Raw genomic sequence first — 19,668 nt, 5'->3', positions numbered from 1 at the left:
CTCCATCATACGGACTGGCCCATTTTGGCGGGAGTTTTCCCCCTCCCGCCTTTGCTCATTCTTTCAGGTGACACTGAATATTTGTAAGTGTTAAGCCTTATGCGTGTAGCTATGCTGTGCGGGTAGCCTTCCCTGATGGCTTGTATCCGCAACTGCGGGAACAGGCGGGTTACTTTACCATTGGGAGGCTTTTCCCTGCGTATGCAGCTTGCATACTGCGCGTAGGCTTCTCTGAGCATGGTGGGTCCTGCGGGAGTAGATGGTCTTTGCGCAGACATCCCTGTTCAAGGTGAGTCATGCGGGACCAACTGAGCCCTGCTGGGACCTACCTCTTCATAACCACAAGTCATAAAAGAAAATTAGTATTATTTATACTTGGAAATCTCGATTGTACTCCATAAAATTTTGGTTAACATCAACGGTCACTCATAAATATAAATTTCGGATCCGTCACTATTCTTAGTCATGGATTATCTTTGTCAAAATCACATAGTTATTTTCAAAATATTAGAAAAGAAAATCAATCATTAAAACTAATTTGTAACAACCAAAAGCAGATTTATAAATGTTATTTAATCAAATATATGATTACTAAACTATTTTTGTCACGGATTCACCACAAAAAAGTGACAATGTGAAAATATTGTATCCTAGTAAACGGTCACAATTTAGTGTGGGGACAGCTAACGGTTACTTAACCTACAACAGTCACACACCATCATAACCCGACCCGAATAGGCACACCACCACACAAGTCAACAAAAGCCTGTGATCACCCCGACCCATCATTTCAAACCCGACTACGTGTCACATTCTCATTCGCCCATTCTCAAGAATCCAATGACCCACTTTTTATTATTATATTTATATATTTTATTTTACTTACTACTCGCATTTAATATCCTAAGTAAAAAAGTTATTTAAATAATCACTCGAGTTACTGGCGTAAAGTTATCCTAAGTAAATTTTTTCCTATGGGTTCGGAAAATTTCGAGGGACGGACGACCGATTTTTTATCACTTAGATTTGGGTTTTCTACAGGTTCGATGTTGAAATTCCTACAGGTCCGATGTTAATATAACATTAAAACAAAATTTTGTACGAGTTCGGCTGAACTCATTCCTCTAAAGTTGCCTACGCACCTCGCTTGAGTTGTGCTCATTTATTAAACAAGCTTAGCTAAAGCTCAAGCTAAAAACCAAGCCGTTCTCGATCAACTTACAAGACCAGGGACCCTAAAAAAAACTCGAGAACACATTATGAAAATGTAACTACTTACACTAGCCGAAGCTGCAATGTGGAGTGACTCCGTCACTTCTCTCGTTTATGGCCCCTGCCGTGTAGATCAGTTGTTTAAGGGAATTTAAGACTTGGAATAGTAACCAAGATGCCGTGTGTTCGAAATCGATTTTAAGCGTTAGTCACCTTGCCGCTGAGTGATGCTGATTTACCTCTCACGTGATCGCCTACAACGGTCTGACATGAACCGAGCCTAAACGCCTATCGCCTTGATGCGCTGATCCGGCAACACAATTTCATGTGGGCCCACCTAACGGTTACTTATACTCACCCGACCCGATTAGTCACACCACATTACCACCCAAGTCAACATAACCCTGACCCATCACTTCAAAACCCGGACACATGTCACTCTCTCATTCGCCAAAACCAAAGAATCCAATGACCCACTTATTATTATTATTATTATTATTATTATTATTATTATTATTCAAACGACGACGCATTCACTTTTTATTCATTCCTTTCTTCTCACTCCCGCAATCTCCAAATGGCGCCAAAATCAGTTTCTTCTCCGGCCACTTTTCCGACGACTTTTATTATATTGATATTATTATTATTATTAACGTCTGCTACTGCTCATGACTACTCTGATGCTCTACGGAAGTGCATTATGTTCTTCGAAGGTCAGCGGTCCGGCCAACTGCCGTCGGACCAGCGCGTAAAGTGGCGGAGTCACTCCGCATTGCACGACGGAGCTTCCGCCGGTGTAAGTTGTTTTTCTTTTACACCGTATGCTTTCAGCGAGCCGATATTGTAAGGTATTATCTGCTCGCTAAAAGCATGACCTCGAGCTTTAGCTGAGCTAAGCTTATTTATTAACGAGCTTAGCTCAAGCTCGAGCTCATGAGCTCAAACAAGCTTGTTATTTAAATAATTTTTAGTTAGTATATTAGCCTATTAGGTATATATGCTTTTATTAAAGTTGTTATGTAAAAAGTTATGATAAAAATAAGTGATATAAAATGTATAAGTATTATAAGTATAAATATAAGTAAAATAATTAACTGATACTAAATAATATATGAGTCAAGCCGAGCTCGAGTTTTAGAAATAGAGTGACAGAGTCTGAGTTTGAGCTTCATTTGTCGAGCTCAATCCTACTAACGAGACTACACGAGTCTAAGCTCGAGTTAACTAATTTTTAATTAATATACTTGATATGTAATTTTATAAAAATCAATATGTATTTTAAAATTATGATAAAATAAGTAAAATAAAGTATTTAATAAATAAGTAACAAACCAGAGCTTGAAAAAACTACTCATAAGCTAGGACTTTGCTTGTTTATACCCTTACATTTTGTTAAATAGTCAGAATTTCTAATTATTTAGCGAAATGCAGGTTCCTATTTAATCACTATTTCATACCTACCATTGTGCGTTAGAATTGATGGTGCGTTTGTAAGAGCATGTTTGAGATTGAGTTTGAAAAATGTTTATTGGCTTATTGGTGTTTTAAAAAGCCAATAAATTAAAATTTGTTTGGCAATCACAAATATCTTTTTTATTTTAGCTTTTTGAAAAGATTAAAAAGTAGTTTTCCAAAAACCCCAAAATTTGACCTTTTAAAATGACTTTTTGAAAAAACCAATAAGCTAATAAACATTTTTCAAACTCAATCCCAAACACGCTCTAACTATTCTTTTTGGTTCGTTTTAAAATAATATCGAAGGTTCTCATCGATCAAAAAATGTTACTAACAGTTTGGCTAAAAAAACCGTCAAAACCAGACCGTAAACACCCCAAATTCGAGCACATCATGTTCTCGATTTCATATTTGTACATTAATTGATTGTTAAAATACACAGATCGATTTAAGAGGCGGATACTACGACGCGGGCGACAACATTAAGTTCGGGTTTCCAATGGCATTCACAACAACAATGTTAGCCTGGAGTGTGATAGATTTCGGTAGGATAATGGGAAGTGAGCTAACAAATGCAGTTAAGGCAGTTAAATGGGGAACAGATTACTTATTAAAAGCAACCGCAACAGACGGTGTCGTTTACGTTCAAGTAGGCGACGCTATTTCGGACCATAACTGTTGGGAGCGACCTGAGGATATGGATACGCTCCGAACAGTGTATAAAATTGATAGGAACCACCCGGGATCTGACGTGGCAGGAGAGACTGCCGCGGCTTTGGCCGCCGCATCGATTGTGTTTAGGTCGCGGGACCCGGGGTATTCCCGTGTCCTGCTCAACCGAGCTGTTAAGGTACGTTATTATAATTATTGGGTGATTTTAGCCGTTTAAAATAGAAAAAAATATATGTTTTATATTTCTCATATTTGTTTTAGCATAAAAAATTAGTATTCATGTGTTATTGTTACCGTTATTTTTATAATTATTGGGGAATTTTAGCAGTTAAAAATAAAAAACAGTGTTTTATATTTCTCATATTTTTTTTAGCATAAAAGTAATATTCATGTGTAATATTATTAGGCTAACGGTAATGGGCTTGGTTGAGCCCTAGGTGAGCCAAGCAAAATCTGACATGTAGACGTAGACGATGACATGGTCATGGATCAAGCCCTTCAACCAAGCCCCAGAGGGTGTAGTGGTCCAGGTGATCAGGGGCTTGATTGATTTTTTTATTTATTTTAAATATTACATAATTAAATAGAAAAATCGTATTCTAAACCTTCATAATATCAAAACCAAATCAAAGTCACCTTCATTCCCACCACCAACCTCACCTTCATAATATCACAATCACAATCCTCTTTCTATTTACAACAAAGGCCGCAACCACCATCTTCATCTCCGATGTACGGACCGTCCTCAATCTAATTTATAACAACAGGCAACAACCATCATCTTCATCTCCGATGTCGGCACTCACTCCGTCGTTCCTCCGCCCTCCCGAAATAATCTCGACTCCTCTTCCTGTAACCCCTATACTATTATTATTATTATTATTTTTAAAAACCAAAACCTCTCCAACTGCTAGTTAGCCCCGCGACCACAGTCACGCCGGCCGGCCGCGCCCTCGCTCACCGGAGGGGTGTAGCGGTGTTCGCGAGCCACGTAGACGGCCGCTCCCACCGATCACCCCACTACCCTCAGTCTTATATGTGACAAATTGCTACTTGGATTGGATTTTTTGTACGTTTTGAAACAGGGGATATATCATGTGATAGCATATTGACTAAATATTTTAGTAGCCAATAATATATTGACACGTGTTGTACGGCCACAAAAACTAGTTACTTATGTAAAACATTCACACTGACATGTATATTAAGGGTATTAATATTAAGCTAAAACCGAATAAAAAACCGAAATTTTTGTGATTTTGAGTTTAAAATTCGTTAGGTTTTGGTTTGGTTTAAATTTTTTCGGTTTTGTCATTTGAAAAAAGATTGGCCAAAAACAATGACTTCTGGCCTAAGTTTTCTTGTTAGTTTATAGTTTCTTTATTTATTATCTTAGCTTAAATATTTGAGTTAAACTGTATATTAAATTATAATAAACTACTGTTCAAAATAAAAAATGAAAATCAGTAAGTTTAGTTTGAGTTTTTCGGTTTTACAAAATGAACCGGAAATGCGGCTGTTACAAAAATATATAACCAAATCGTCGGTTTCGGTTCGATTATATCGGTTTTTCTTTTTCTTTTTTTTTTTTTTTTTCAGTTTTGGCTTATTTTCTCTTTCGGGTTGTTTCATGCAAGCACCAATCGATTTGGTTTTTTCGGTTTTATACTCAGTTGTTTCTATAATAAATACATAAACTTAATGTATCTGCATGTACTGCTTTGAAAGCAACAAAGCCATATTCTTTTGTGCACATCAAATGCTTCTTGGTCAATGTATTCATATTTCACCCATAAATAATTTCACACCAGAAGTAAATACACTTTTTTGACTATTATTTATAGCCGTTGGGACCCCACCCAATGCTGCCCATTTTCTGTTAAAACTTTAACTGTCCCAATGCAGTTTTTTACCTTTTTTTTATTACGACTAACGAATTCTACAAAGGGACTCTACAAATGGACGACTGACTAAATTGCTATTCATTTTAGTTGAACCGTTAAATACTTAAATGTGTTTGTATACTTGGCCAAAATTTACATAATACTATGTCTAACGTTTGTATAACTACATTGTGTATATTAATTTTTGTTAGGTCTTCCGGTTTGCCAACACATACCGAGGCGCATATAGCAATTATTTGCACTCCGCTGTTTGTCCGTTTTACTGTGACAACAATGGTTATCAGGTATTATCAATTACATCACATAATTATTATGTAACACATCATGCGACACTATATTAATGAGTTAGTTTTATCAGGATGAGTTACTATGGGCAGCGGCTTGGTTACACAAGGCGTCAAGAAGACGTCAATACCGCGAGTACATTATAAAAAACGAGGTTATATTAAGAGCAGGCGACACCATTAATGAATTTGGCTGGGATAACAAACATGCGGGCATCAATGTTCTCATATCAAAGGTACATAAAAATGCTTAATTTAATTTGTACAACCTGAGTGAAGAGGTAGGTCCCAGCAGAGCCCAGTTGGACCCGCAAGACTCACCTTGAAGAGGGACGTCTGCGCAAGGACCAACTGGTTCCGCAGGACCCACCATGCTCAGAGATGAAGACCTTACGCGCAGTACGCCAGCTGTTCCCGCAGGGAAAGCCTCCCAATGGTGAAGTACCCCGCCTGTCCCCGCAGCTGCGGATACAAGCCATCAGGGAAGACTACCCGCACTAATAGCAAGGCTACACGCACAAGGCACTAACTCTCAATAATTCAGTGTCACCTGAAGGAATGAGCAAGGCGGGAATACTCCCGCCCAAATGAGCCAGTCCGTATGCTTCTGGAATATCTTTTGTACTATACCTGCCAAGGTATGGACAAAATAGACAAGATCTGACCAAAGCAGCCCATGAACCAATCACAGGGTGACAGCTCACCGACAACAGTACGAGGAGGAGCATGCTCTAGTACTGTTTGTCACTATTAGCCGCTGCCTACTCACCAACCCTTGTCGTGGCACGCACATAGCCTGCAGTTGATGGAAAGGGAACAGTACACAGCCGGCCTTGTCACTATCAGCCGCTGCCTACCCACCAACCAGCATGGCACGTGCGTAGCCCATAGTTGGTAGAACAGGAATATTATACAGCTGGCTGTACCTGCTTGGAAACCTACCTTCGGCTATAAATACTCCAACACCTTGGAACGGTATCATCATCTTGTATCTTATCTTCTCTAGCAATCTCTCTTTATATACATATATTCAGAGCAATCTAGTCTGATTCTCACGCCGGAGGGTGGTCACAAGGAGGAACCCCCCCTTCTCAGTGACGAGCTCACGGTGTCTGTTTTGCAGGTCATCAGAATAACCATCTCTGCCGGACCTAACCCTCGTGGGAAACATTACTTAACCCCCAGATTATCCATAATCTGCCCGGGGTCGATTAGTGTTTCTTCATTGGCGCCATCCGTGCATAAAAGCTAGAACTAATTCTCAGTTTTTTCAAAACTTCTGAAAAAATGGTTAACGTTACTCCGGTCCCAAGGCCAGTAAGTGACCAAGAAACCCCGGTAACCACAACCCCAGCTACCGGGGGGAACACCGGCGGTTACACAAATTTTACGAACACTACCCCGGTTACCCAAGCCGGGGCAAGTGCAGTAAACAATATTTCACTGGGGTTCACTGATGCCCAGTTGGAGAAACAGACGAGGCTCCCTCGCCAAACACTCGATCAAGTTAAGGCGTGGGCCGAAGCACGTCAGAAGGAATTCCAAGCTGAGTTGGATGAACGCTTGCGTTCACTCCAACAGGCTGACGAATTCGGAAGCACTCGACAACAGCTCAACATGAACAGTGAGTGCGAGTACTCGGACGATGATCGGGAGGAATCCGACACCGACGCAAACCCTCGCCACAAGGCGAAAGGGAAGCGTAAGGAAACGGACTTCCAACCAAGAAGGAATTTTGGAGAAACTTCAAACCAAGGAACGCGGGGGGAAACCCACGTGACTTCTCCAAAACCTTTAGACCAACTGCCGCAAATGCGGGAACGTCCAAGTTTGCAAGGGACATTGCGGAAGCAATCGCCCCGAGAAGTGCCAAACAGATGTCCAACATCGGCACTTATGATGGTATATCCGACCCAGACGATCACTTGAACAGATTCATAGCGGGGGTAACCGTCAGCAACTGGACGGAACCCACGTGGTGTTATATGTTCCAGATGACGCTGGTTGGAGCGGCCAGGGCGTGGTTCGATCGTTTACCGGTCCACCACATCTATGATTGGGCGGACTTTCAGCACAAGTTCAGCCAACACTTCAGTCAACAGAGGAAATATACTGAAGAACAGTGGACGATCCTCAACTGCGTTAGAGAGGATGATGAATCTTTTCTAGACTTCATCACTCGCTTCAACTCCAAAAAGCTGAGTCTGGGCAACATAAGTGAAGATCTTGTTCGCGGCGCTTTCATCCAGGGCGCCGAATACCCAGAGCTTATCCGCACGTTAACGGGTAAGGACGGCATGCCATCCACATGGGATGCCATCATGACGGCGGCCAAGCGCTTTGCCGAGACGGAGAAGCAACTGGGTAGGGATCTTCCCCATAGTACACACCTCTACACGCAGAGGACCAGAGAAAACAATGTTCGGATCGCCCGGCAGAACAAAAAGAGGAAGCTAGGTATTTGGCAGTCAAGGGTAAACTTTGACACCTCATCCAGCTCTCGCCCTCTTGTTGGCGGAAGGGATAACACGCACCCTTCAAGCCGAAAACACCGGTGGACGCCACTCACCAAAAGCGTTACGGAGATATTTGCCACCGAATAACTCCATGGCCAAAAGCTCCAATGATCCGGCAGCGACCTAATGCGGATCAGAACAAATCCTGTGACTTCCACGGGACAAAGGGTCACAATACAGAGGAGTGTACATCCTTGAAGGATATTGTTGAAACATTCGTCAAGGATGGAAGACTTGCACACCTTGTGGCATCAATCAAGAATGGAGGAAGGAATGATAACCGGTATAAAGGTAACGGACGAAAGCCCGTTGACATCAGCATCCACATGGTTCATGGCAACATCAGAGGAAGAAAAAGACGAACGACATAACCATGCGCATGGAAGGAAGCTGAGGTGCGCTTCCCGCGAGTGCCAGGAGGACCCAGCAAGGAAGGCCCTATCGTCATCAAACGCCAGCTGGGGCATTACATAACTTCCCGCACTCTTGCTAACAACGGCGCCTCGTCAACGGTTATGTACAGTCAGTTCTTCGACAAGCTAGACGACGAAGACAAAGAACGCCTGGAAACGGTTTACGCCTCAATGGAAGGGTTCGACGGCAGCACAAACACCCCCCTGGGTATCCTATCTTTCCCCGTCATTCTCACGGACGGGAAATAATCCCGCACAAAAGACGTGGACTTCGTCGTAATGAGGAAGCCACATCACACATACGACATTCTCTTCGGGAGAGACGGGATGGCAAGATTCAACGCCGTGGTATCTTCAGTCCACGGCATGATGGGATGGCCAACTGTTGAGGGTGTAGCGATGATCACCGGTATCCCCCAGGTATGCATCGCATCCGTCTCATCTAAACCCAAACCAAAGATGGCTAAACCAACCATCACCGAACCAGAATAATGGGCCCTCAATGGCAAATACCCTGACCAGGCTGTTACAATTGGCCCAACAATCACTGATCCTACGCGCACCTTGCTCAAATGCTTACTACAGAAAAACGCTGACATCTTTGCGTGGACACCAGCTGACATGACTGGTGTACCTCGAAGTAAGGCAGAGCATAAGCTCAAGTGTGACCAGGCTTTTACGCCAGTCATACAAAAGCGCAGAGTAATGAGGGCGGAACAAGCTAACGCGTGTAGAACCCAAGTCAAGGAACTCCTTGACGCGGGCATCGTACGCGTTAGTAGATATCAAACATGGGTTGCAAATCCCGTTATGGTACCGAAGGCTAACAAACAATGGCGCATGTGCATAGATTTCAAAGATTTAAACAAAGCATGCCCCAAAGATTGTTACCCGTTACCCGAAATTGACCTCAAAGTGGATTCATTAGCACCGTTTCGCCTTAAATGCTTCCTTGACGCATATAAGGGGCACCATCAAATCCACATGGTTGTAGATGATCAGGACAAAACCGCATTTCGGACGCCCGATGGCACATTTTGTTATCAAATGATGCCATTCGGACTTAAGAATGCAGGGTCCACATACCAACGCTTGATGGACAAAGAGTTTCATGCCCAAATTGGGAGAAACTTGGAAGTCTACATGGATGATTTGGTCATCAAAAGCCCTGAGCCAGAAGCGATGTTGAAAGACATCGAAGAAACTTTCAACACGCTCAGAAAGATAAACATGAAGCTCAACCCGAGCAAGTGTTCCTTTGGGATGGAAGAAGGGAAGTTCTTGGGAGTCATTGTTACTAAAGATGGCTTCAGAGCGAACCCTGAAAAGGTCGAAGCCATTATCAAAATGGAATCACCTACTACCATCAAGCAAGCTCAGACACTGAATGGACGCCTACTGACTTAACCGCTTTTTGTCAAACCATGCGGATAGGTCGTTCCCATTCGTGTCAACATTGAGAAACTGTTTAAAGAAAACGCACTTCCGCTGGACACCAGAAGCGGAAGCAGCTTTTCAGGAAATTCGGTCACGCTTGATCGAACTCCCAACGCTCACAGCACCAGAAGCGGGGGAGGAATTAATCATATACCTTTCTGCCACAGATAGAGCAACCGGGGCAGTCCTGCTAGTAGAGCGAAAAGGTATCCAGATGCCTATTTACTATGTTAGCCGTGTCCTAACAGACGTAGAAACCCGGTACTCCACCCTGGAAAAATTAGTCTTAGCACTTGTACAAGCTTCACGCAGACTAAAACGATATTTCCAGGGTCACCCAATCACCATTCTCACCAACTTCAAACTCGCAAACATTCTAGGCAAACCCGAGTTATCGGGACGTCTAGCCAAATGGGCAATTGAGTTGGGGGAATATGCGATAAAGTACAAGCCAAGACCAGCTATAAAAGGCCAGGTCCTGGCCGACTTTATTGCAGAAGTCCCCGCTTCGCGGGAGAAAGAGTGCCAGGAGGAGGCTCAACCCCCCCCCCCAGCACAGGACATCAATGATGTCTGGCGACTCTACACTGATGGAGCAGCCAACAACGAGGATTCAGGCGCAGGGTTGAAACTAACCAACCCAGCAGGCCAAGAATACACTTACGCTATTCGACTGGATTTTCCAAGTACGAATAACGAAGCCGAGTATGAAGCATTCTTGGCCGGGCTGAGAATTGCGCGTAAGATGGGAGTGAAAAACTTGGAAGCCCACGTGGATTCCATGTTAGTAGCCAACCAAATAAACGGGACGTACACGGCCGTGAACGACACAATGGCCCTGTACCTCGCACAAGCAAAAACCCTTATGAGTGATTTTAATGATTGTAAAGTCATACACGTCAAGCGTAGCGAAAACAAATCTGCGGATGCATTAAGCAAGCTTGCATCATTAGCCTTCACCCATTTGGGAAAGGACATCCGCATTGAACTCCTTGAAGCACCATCAGTCCCGCACAAGGAAATTTGTGTCATCCAAACCGGCACAGAAACGTGGATGACACCAATAATAAATTACCTTGCAGCGGGTATACTACCAGAGTAAAAAACACAGGCAAGAAAAATACGTTGTAAAGCATTAAACTATCAACTCATCGATGACATCCTTTACAGACGTAACTTTCTTGGCCCACTCTTAAGATGCGTGGACAACCAAGATGCTGACTACCTCCTAAGGGAAGTACACGAAGGCATCTGTGGAGTACACGCAGGTCCACGCGCTGTTGTAGCTAAGCTAAACAACGCGGGATACTTTTGGCCGGGGATGCATATGGATGCGCTGGCATACATTCGAAAGTGTAGGTCTTGCCAGCTCTACGCACCCAACACGCATCGCCCGAAGAATGAACTTGTTCCAGTCACCTCTTCATGGCCATTTCAGAAGTGGGCCATCGATGTGACAGGCCCATTTCCCACAGCAGCAGGAAATGTTCAATTTCTAGTGGTAGCCATCGACTACTACACCAAGTAGATAGAAGCAAAACCCTTAGCCCAAACAACCGCAAAACATATTAAAAAATTTATTTGGGAATTTATTATTTGTCGTTTTGGACTTCCACAGACTTTGGTGAGTGATAACGGCTCCAACTTTGCTGACAAGAAGCTACAAAAGTGGCTGGAAGAACTTCAAATCACCCACACCTTTACCTCAGTGGCACACCCGCAAGGTAACGGTGAGGTGGAAAGAGCAAATAAAAGCATCGTCGAAGGCATAAAGAAAAGACTCCTGGAACACAGATCCGGCTGGGTAGACGAAGTTCCACACGTCCTTTGGGCAAACAGAACGCTGAAAAAGGCTAGTACGGGAGAAACCCCGTTCAGCCTCACTTATGACACTGAAGCCATGGTCCCAGTCGAAATTGGTTTACCCTCACCAAGGGTCTTGATTCAGCCAGAAGACAATGATGCGGAAAGACGGTTAGACCTTATGCTAACCGAGGAACGCAGAGACTTAGCTGCAGCGCGTGAAGAAAACTACAAGCGACAAATGCAAAAGTACTACAACACGCGGGTAAAACTCTGCAACTTCAATGTAGGAGACTACATATTGCGTAACAACGAGGCTTCAAACCAAGAGCGCCCAGGAAAACTGGCACCAGTCTGGGAAGGACCGTACATTATCAAAGAAGTTTTGGGAAAAGGCGCATACCGGCTCGAAAGGCTCGATGGCACTCCTATCCCAAGAACATGGAACGGAGCTCAATTACGCAAATGTTACATGTAGATCAATTCCAAACTTGTAAAGAAAAGGCCTAGAGCCACTTCTAATGGAAATGATTCTCCTTTATCACATTGTGTTGATAGCCTTACCTTTATACTTATGAACTTCCCACACTGATATGTCGGTATTCACCGCATAAATATGGGAAGAAGTAAGTCGTTGCGTGTGGAATGCGGCAAAACCCGCATAAACACATAAAACGGTAAAAATTTATAAGGAAAAGATAAGGAAAACCTTCACGCAGGTCAGCTATAGGTGAAGTTTGGTCATCCCAATAAATGAAAGTGACGGTCCTACCCGCACAATCATGATAGAGGAAACTGAACATTAACCTATTGGCAACCGCGCGTCGAAAGGTTGACTTATTCAAAACACTTAGAAAATTTCAAAGGAAAAGATGAGGAAAACTTCCACGCAGGTCAGATATAGGTAAAGTTTAGCCATCCTACTAAGTGAAAGTGACGGTCTTATCCGCACAATCACGAAAGAGAAAGCAAAACTTTAACTTATTATCTGCCACGTTGAAAAGTTAACTTATCTAAGTACTCAAGAAATTGTTAAGTTAAAACAAAATATGCGCGAAATAAACAAGGCAAGGCATTAACAAATAATCTTTATTCCATCAACATTCAAACATTACAAGAATTGCTGGGTACATACCCGCATACAAGATTAGAAGTCTACAAACATAAAAATCTACTCTAATGGTGGAAAGGGATCTAAAGTATCAAGCTTCAGGACCACTCCCACTTGGACCCGCACCATCAGTAGAGTGTGGCTGTTCAAGGAAAGCTTTGAGGATAGCTAGTCCATCATCAGCAGCAGCAATCTCGTTTACCTTCTCCACCATCGGATCCGGGAAGGCGGCATACTGATTCACTGCTTGGTCATACGCAGCTTCAGTATCCACATTGTAAAGAGGGAAGTTGGAAGGCGGAATGCCTTGTTCAACAAACCCTAGACCAAGCAGGAAGCCTGCCTTTTCCCCATCCTCATGAGAAGCGTTGAGGGCTGCGCTCATCGCATCGTCATATGATGTGTTCGTGAACACCCGATGCACAACCTAAAAAACAGAAGTATATCAAAAACTCTTCTAAGGAAAAGCGTAAAGAAATTGTGAAACTGCGCATACCTGAGACAACGCTTCTCGGAGAAGCCATTCCTTGGTAACCAGAGCCTCTTGGAGGGCAGCTTGAGCTTCATTACGGACGCGTTCGGCTTCGTTCTTTGTAAGGTTGGCAAGCAACACATCTTTGGCTGTAGCCTCTTCGACGCCCTTTAGTTTACGCTCAGTGTGGTCAAGCACCCCCCTCTGGTCCATGATCTCTTGGAGCTTCTTGGCATCTTCCATGGCCAAGGCATCATGAGCCTGCTGGAGCCTCTCTAATTTGGCTTTAAGTTCCTCATTCTCGATGCGTAGAGGCTCAACAGCAACTTCAGCCTTGGTGGCCCTCTCGGTTGCGTTCCGTGGAGTTTCCTTAGCTAACCGAAGCTGTTCATTAACAGCTTGGGCGGCCTTAGAACGGGCCTCGAGACGAGCCTGAACTTCAACCTCAAGGGCCTTGAAGGCCTTCTCCTTCTCCGCAGCAACGGCGGAGAGCCTCCTGTTCTCCTCCCGGACAGCCCGCGCCTGAGCTACTTCTTGGATACGAGCTGCCTTTAACTTGTCGTTTTCACGACAAAGCAGCTCGACACGCGGCTGCATCCGGGATACGAGAATGCGGAGCTCATTTGTCAACCTACCCTCCTGGTAGCTTGACATTGCTTCCCCCAGCGCCCCACTTGGGGCGGCGTGGCGCGCCCACTCGACGCATTCCACAGGCGTCCGAAGGGTTGTTCCTCGGCGGATGTTCCATCGTGGAACATACACTTCATTGGAATCCGACACTACAAAAGCAAAAAGCAGTTAGGAAAAGATGATAAAAAAAAATATAAAATAAAATAATAAAAGGCCAAAATAACCCTACGCACCTGTAGGGTCGACGACAGGCCTGTAGCCGCCAAACCCATCACCCGAACCTAATGGATATCCATCCAAGAGGTCAGGCAGATGGGAAGGAGGCAGAGATTGGCTTGACGCCCCAACACCGGACATACCTGAAGGACCGGCCGTAGTCGCTGGCGCCGGAGGAGGCATAGCGGAGGCCGCCGTGGTAGAAACCAACGGAGGTGAACTCACAACCGCGGCCGCGGCTGTGGAAGAATCCACGGAAACACTCACCGCCGGCTCAGTGAAGGAATCAATGAATATGGCACTGACAGCCGGCGGGGATGTCGTCACAGTTGGAACAGTTGGCTCAACCGGGTGAGCAACTGAACCAACAACTGAAGCAGGCGCAGTCGCCTGGGTCATCGCCTCAGGTAGGTTGACCAAACCTACCGTCATGGGTCCGGAGGTGCTCCTCCCCGCTCCACCCTGGAATGCGGTAGCATCCACGCCTGCACAAAGAAGATATATAAGTATAATGGCGGAAAGTTATGCAGTTAAGATAAAGGAAGTATACTTACGGGTCCTTTTGAGCTTTAAGGCGCGAATGGGCGGGGACGAACCCGATGGAGCCGGCCTCTTCGTACCGGTCACCGTCGTTGTCCTGGGCTGCTCGGAGGTGACAGCCGTTTCAACCTCCAGAGCAGTGGTCTCAACACCACCCGGGTTCCCCGCCGCCTCTTCACTCTCGGTCTCCGACTCAGACCGGTTCACCTGGTCGGCAGTGGAGGCTACCTTCGCCTTGCCCTTCCCGCCAGCAGCCTTCTTCTTCCGCGCAAGAAAAGGACCATCTGCGGATTCCTCATCAGAAGATGACAAGATTAGAGGAATTCCAGCAGAGGTTTCAGCATTCAGAGGGCAAGGGTTAAATAGTCTTTTACCTGGTCGCGTGGCGCTCAGTATTTCGTGGCCTGGCGGGTAGGCCTCCACAAACCGATCCGCAGTCTGCGCAAGGATGGGCAACTCGTTCTCGTCAAGAGCACGAGTACCCAACCGAGCGGGACCGTCAGCTTCCCGTGGATGCAGGAGGGACTGCAAGTCATTTCCCTCTGAAATAAAAAGAAAAACAGTTAGAAAAAACCTTAAATCAACAAAGAAGACGGAGCATACCGTAAGGGATAAAGTTCAAACCGTATTCAAGTACAATGGGAATCTGTGGCGCATCCGCCCCAGCATCCTTCCACACCCTGCTCATACCGAGCATCACCTTCCCGGACTCCGGAAAGCGGTAAACCGGAGTCTGGATCCGGGAAATCTTGGAGAACCATTCCGCCTCCTGGTAGTTGGAGGCGTGAAGGCTGGGGAGAGCTCTCCCGTTCTTAAATGTCATCGCTATAGGGACGACACGGGCAGAGATGTAAAAGAACTCCCGCTTCCAAGACCGAAGACTGCGCTCGGTAGCGCAGATCTTCAAACCCTTGATCTGGGTGACCAGGGTGTACCAGCCTTGGATGCACCTCCAGGAGTAGAAGGTCATCAGGCGGTCGACGTGGGGATCCACGCCAAGAATGAGGCACACCCACTCAAAATGGCGGATCTTGGCGATCGCCATTGGGTGTACCTCCGTCATGTGCACACCGTGTCTATCCAGAACACGGTATACAAACTTCGTCAACGGGAACCTAAGATTCCCATAGACGAAGAAGGCGGCATATACCCCTATTTTGCCCTTGGGGGCATCGTACACCGTCTGGTGTGGCTCCGGAAACTCAGGCTCGAACGGCTCGAGCATGAACTTCCGGACGATGTACCGGTAAAGCTCGATGGGAAGAGCACACTGGCATTCGCCAGCAGTGCTCTTATCGTTCTTATCGGACGTAGACGTCGGGTTCTCGACATACAAGTCAGACTCCTCGACGGTAGCTTCTGGATCATGAGTAGACGACATGTTTTGGAGGTAAAGAACGATTTCAGGAGAATGCTCGACAGAAAGTTAGAGTATTCGCCGGAAATCGCTTAGAAGAAGAAGAAAGAAGTGAAAGTGTGGATTACCGTGAACCCTCTCCCCCTTTATATACTCATCGCAATGAATGCGATGAATTTAATGCGGAGGAGAGAGAAAAGAGCTGGTGCAATGAAACTATGACACGTGGAAAAAGCAAGCTGGCAACAGCTGTTGACGGGACGCGCGCCGTAAAATCCGCACCCACGCGCCCGAAAAATCGCGCCCACGCGCCTGAAAAAGCGTCTGGAATGACCATATACTGTCACGTCGCCATAACTTCCTGCACGTCCTGACACTGTCAGAAGAAACCGTCGGACGACGTTTCAACAGTTTGGACTGTTCTTATCCTTTCACCAACTCTTCGAATTTCAAAAAGATTCAAAAAGATTCAAAAGTAAGCGGGACTATACCCCTTACCTTGGCAACCAAGTAACTATAAGACAGGTGCGAGTACAGTGTCAAGGCAAAACCCTTCACATACTTAGTACCCGCAGGGAATGGACGCCAAGAATACCTTGGAAGTAAGATAACTATAAGACGAGTGCGGGTACAGTGTCAAGGCGAAACCCTTCACATACTTAGCACTCGCAGGGAATTGAAACCAAGAAGGATCTTATGGGCCATGCTTGCGGAAAGGGAAATAACATCCCCGCATAGCGGGAACGTTGAGAACTAGATTGTTTGAAGCTCCAGGATGGAATTGGTTCTTTAACATAATTGATCACTATGTTTAAAACTACCAAAATTTCGTGGAGAATCTACACAAGTGAAACTCAACGCTCCTGACTTGCGAGGAGGTTACACACCTACCCGCATCATACCCAAAGATCAAGCAGAAAAGTCGGGAATTTCTGCACGTGACATTAGGGAAACCGCAGGAAGAATCCCCACGGACAACCTTAAAACTAAATCCTTTTCAAAACCCCTTGCTTAAGTCCAAAGTTCACCTCACTTATTAACAATTCATGAGAAGAACATTGGACTGGGGGGACTTGAAGAGGTAGGTCCCAGCAGAGCCCAGTTGGACCCGCAAGACTCACCTTGAAGAGGGACGTCTGCGCAAGGACCAACTGGTTCGGCAGGACCCACCATGCTCAGAGATGAAGACCTTACGCGCAGTACGCCAGCTGTTCCCGCAGGGAAAGCCTCTCAATGGTGAAGTACCCCGCCTGTCCCCGCAGCTGCGGATACAAGCCATCAGGGAAGGCTACCCGCACTAATAGCAAGGCTACACGCACAAGGCACTAACTCTCAATAATTCAGTGTCACCTGAAGGAATTAGCAAGGCGGGAATACTCCCGCCCAAATGAGCCAGTCCGTATGCTTCTGGAAGATCTTTTGTACTATACCTGCCAAGGTATGGACAAAATAGACAAGATCTGACCAAAGCAGCCCATGAACCAATCACAGGGTGACAGCTCACCGACAACAGTACGAGGAGGAGCATGCTCTAGTACTGTTTGTCACTATTAGCCGCTGCCTACTCACCAACCCTTGTCGTGGCACGCACATAGCCTGCAGTTGGTGGAAAGGGAACAGTACACAGCCGGCCTTGTCACTATCAGCCGCTGCCTACCCACCAACCAGCATGGCACGTGCGTAGCCCATAATTGGTAGAACAGGAATATTATACAGCTGGCTGTACCTGCTTGGAAACCTACCTTCGGCTATAAATACTCCAACACCTTGGAACGGTATCATCATCTTGTATCTTATCTTCTCTAGCAATCTCTCTTTATATACACATATTCAGAGCAATCTAGTCTGATTCTCACGCCGGAGGGTGGTCACAAGGAGGAACCCCCCCTTCTCACTGACGAGCTCACGGTGTCTGTTTTGCAGGTCATCAGAATAACCATCTCTGCCGGACCTAACCCTCGTGGGAAATATTACTTAACCCCCAGATTATCCATAATCTGCCCGGGGTCGATTAGTGTTTCTTCACTGAGTTCATGTTATCTCTGACATATACGCATCCAATCATAACAATTAAAAAGTATGATTATATATCTTGTTATTGTAAAACATGTTAGACTTTTGTTAGATCTTATCAAAATTCTTGTCATAGTATATTGTCTTGATATTCTTCTCATTTTTGTGTGTTTATTCTAATAATATTAATATTAATATATACTCCATACCCTAATACCTTCTAGGTGTCAGCAAGTCACATGGTTTTTTATTATCCACTGTGTAAATCATGTTTATTGCTTAAAGTGTGCCCACATGTGGGCCCAGGCCCATTTTCACACAAGAATCAGTCCACTTGTCATAACCAGTTTTTTTTTTTAAATCTGCTCTTAAATTTTTTTTATCAGTTTCATTATATTCTAACTTTAGAAACTGCTAATCTTTGATTTGAAAAAACATTAATAAAAAACTATATAACCTACTTTTAAAATTCTATGTAAACGAATCGAACGTTCACTAAAATGTTTGTGAAATGTTCGACGGAAAGTTCGTTTATTTAACAAACGAACGAGCATGAACACATGCTTCATTTGTTCATTTATGTTTGTGAAAGTTTATTTTATGTTCGCTTAAATATTAATAGAAAACCATGACATGCTTGTTCTATGTTTGTTTATTTATGCTATTTGTTCGTATAGAATTTTAACGAACGTCATGTTCATTTTTTAAACGAGCGAATATGTTCATATTTTAAACGAACGAACATGAACTCAAATATATGTTTATTTAAATGTTCGTGTTTGTTTAAAGTCAAATAAACGAACATAACAATGCCCTTATTCGTGTTCAATCCGCTCATTTACAGGCCTAGTTCTAAAGTCTAAATCCTTTACATGCTATATGTCTATTGTGTCTTTACTCTCAAATAGAATGTGACTAATGCAAGTTTAGGTTTATGTGGGGCCATATAATGGGGCCCACATCACCACAGTCACTAATCTTCTGCTACAATGCATGTGCATAAAGGTAGCAGTGTGACCTTTCCTACTGTCTATCAATTCCCATGCTTTTATGAATGAATGCAATTAATTAACATTCCTTCATAAAGTTTAGACAGAAAATGACATAACTTGAAATGGATAAAAGATTTTGAGTTAATAATAACTGATAATTATTATTATTACAAATGTTTATGCAGGAAGTGTTGACGGGAAAATCACCTGATTTGAAATCATTTCAAAACAATGCTGATGCTTTTATATGTTCATTATGTCCCGGAACCGCTCATCAGCAAGTTCAATACTCGCCAGGTTTGTTTTTTTAGACATATATATATATAAAGTAGTTATTTTTACTTATTTTTATTTATGTTTTTAAAAAATATGTTAGAAACAAAATACCTGATTAGTGTGATATGTGACAACATTGTCACATATCACACATGCATCATTATTCGCGCATAGAATGAAAAAAATTAGGGTTTAGATGGGTAAATTTAGATGCACCACTAAAGATTTGTGTATTTATTCTAACTTGATGCTAGAGCTATGCGTTGTACAAACATTGGGCCTTTCTAAGTTATCACACATGCTTTTGTGACGTTTCGTGTTTCGTTTGTGAATTATGTGTGACTCGACAAACACATTGGTGACAT

General features: G+C 44.2%; 1 protein-coding gene across 1 annotated transcript; it reads left to right on the top strand.

Moving 5' to 3' along the window:
* Positions 1 to 1,679: 1,679 nt before the first annotated feature.
* On the top strand, positions 1,680 to 19,338 carry LOC143557201 (endoglucanase 8-like). Its single transcript, XM_077046328.1, has 5 exons — positions 1,680 to 2,008; positions 3,110 to 3,517; positions 5,435 to 5,527; positions 5,602 to 5,763; positions 19,213 to 19,338. The coding sequence occupies exons 1-5, from the start codon at positions 1,790 to 1,792 to the stop codon at positions 19,336 to 19,338; spliced, it is 1,008 nt and encodes a 335-aa protein (XP_076902443.1). The 5' UTR covers positions 1,680 to 1,789.
* The last annotated feature ends 330 nt before the right edge of the window (positions 19,339 to 19,668 follow it).

The sequence above is a fragment of the Bidens hawaiensis genome, unplaced genomic scaffold, assembly GCF_021521415.1.
Source record: "Bidens hawaiensis isolate Kalapana, Puna unplaced genomic scaffold, B.hawaiensis_p1.1 tig00018846_1, whole genome shotgun sequence".
Classification (NCBI taxonomy): Eukaryota; Viridiplantae; Streptophyta; class Magnoliopsida; order Asterales; family Asteraceae; genus Bidens; species Bidens hawaiensis.
Note: the sequence above shows the minus strand (reverse complement) of the source record. Positions and strands in the feature narration are given on the sequence as shown.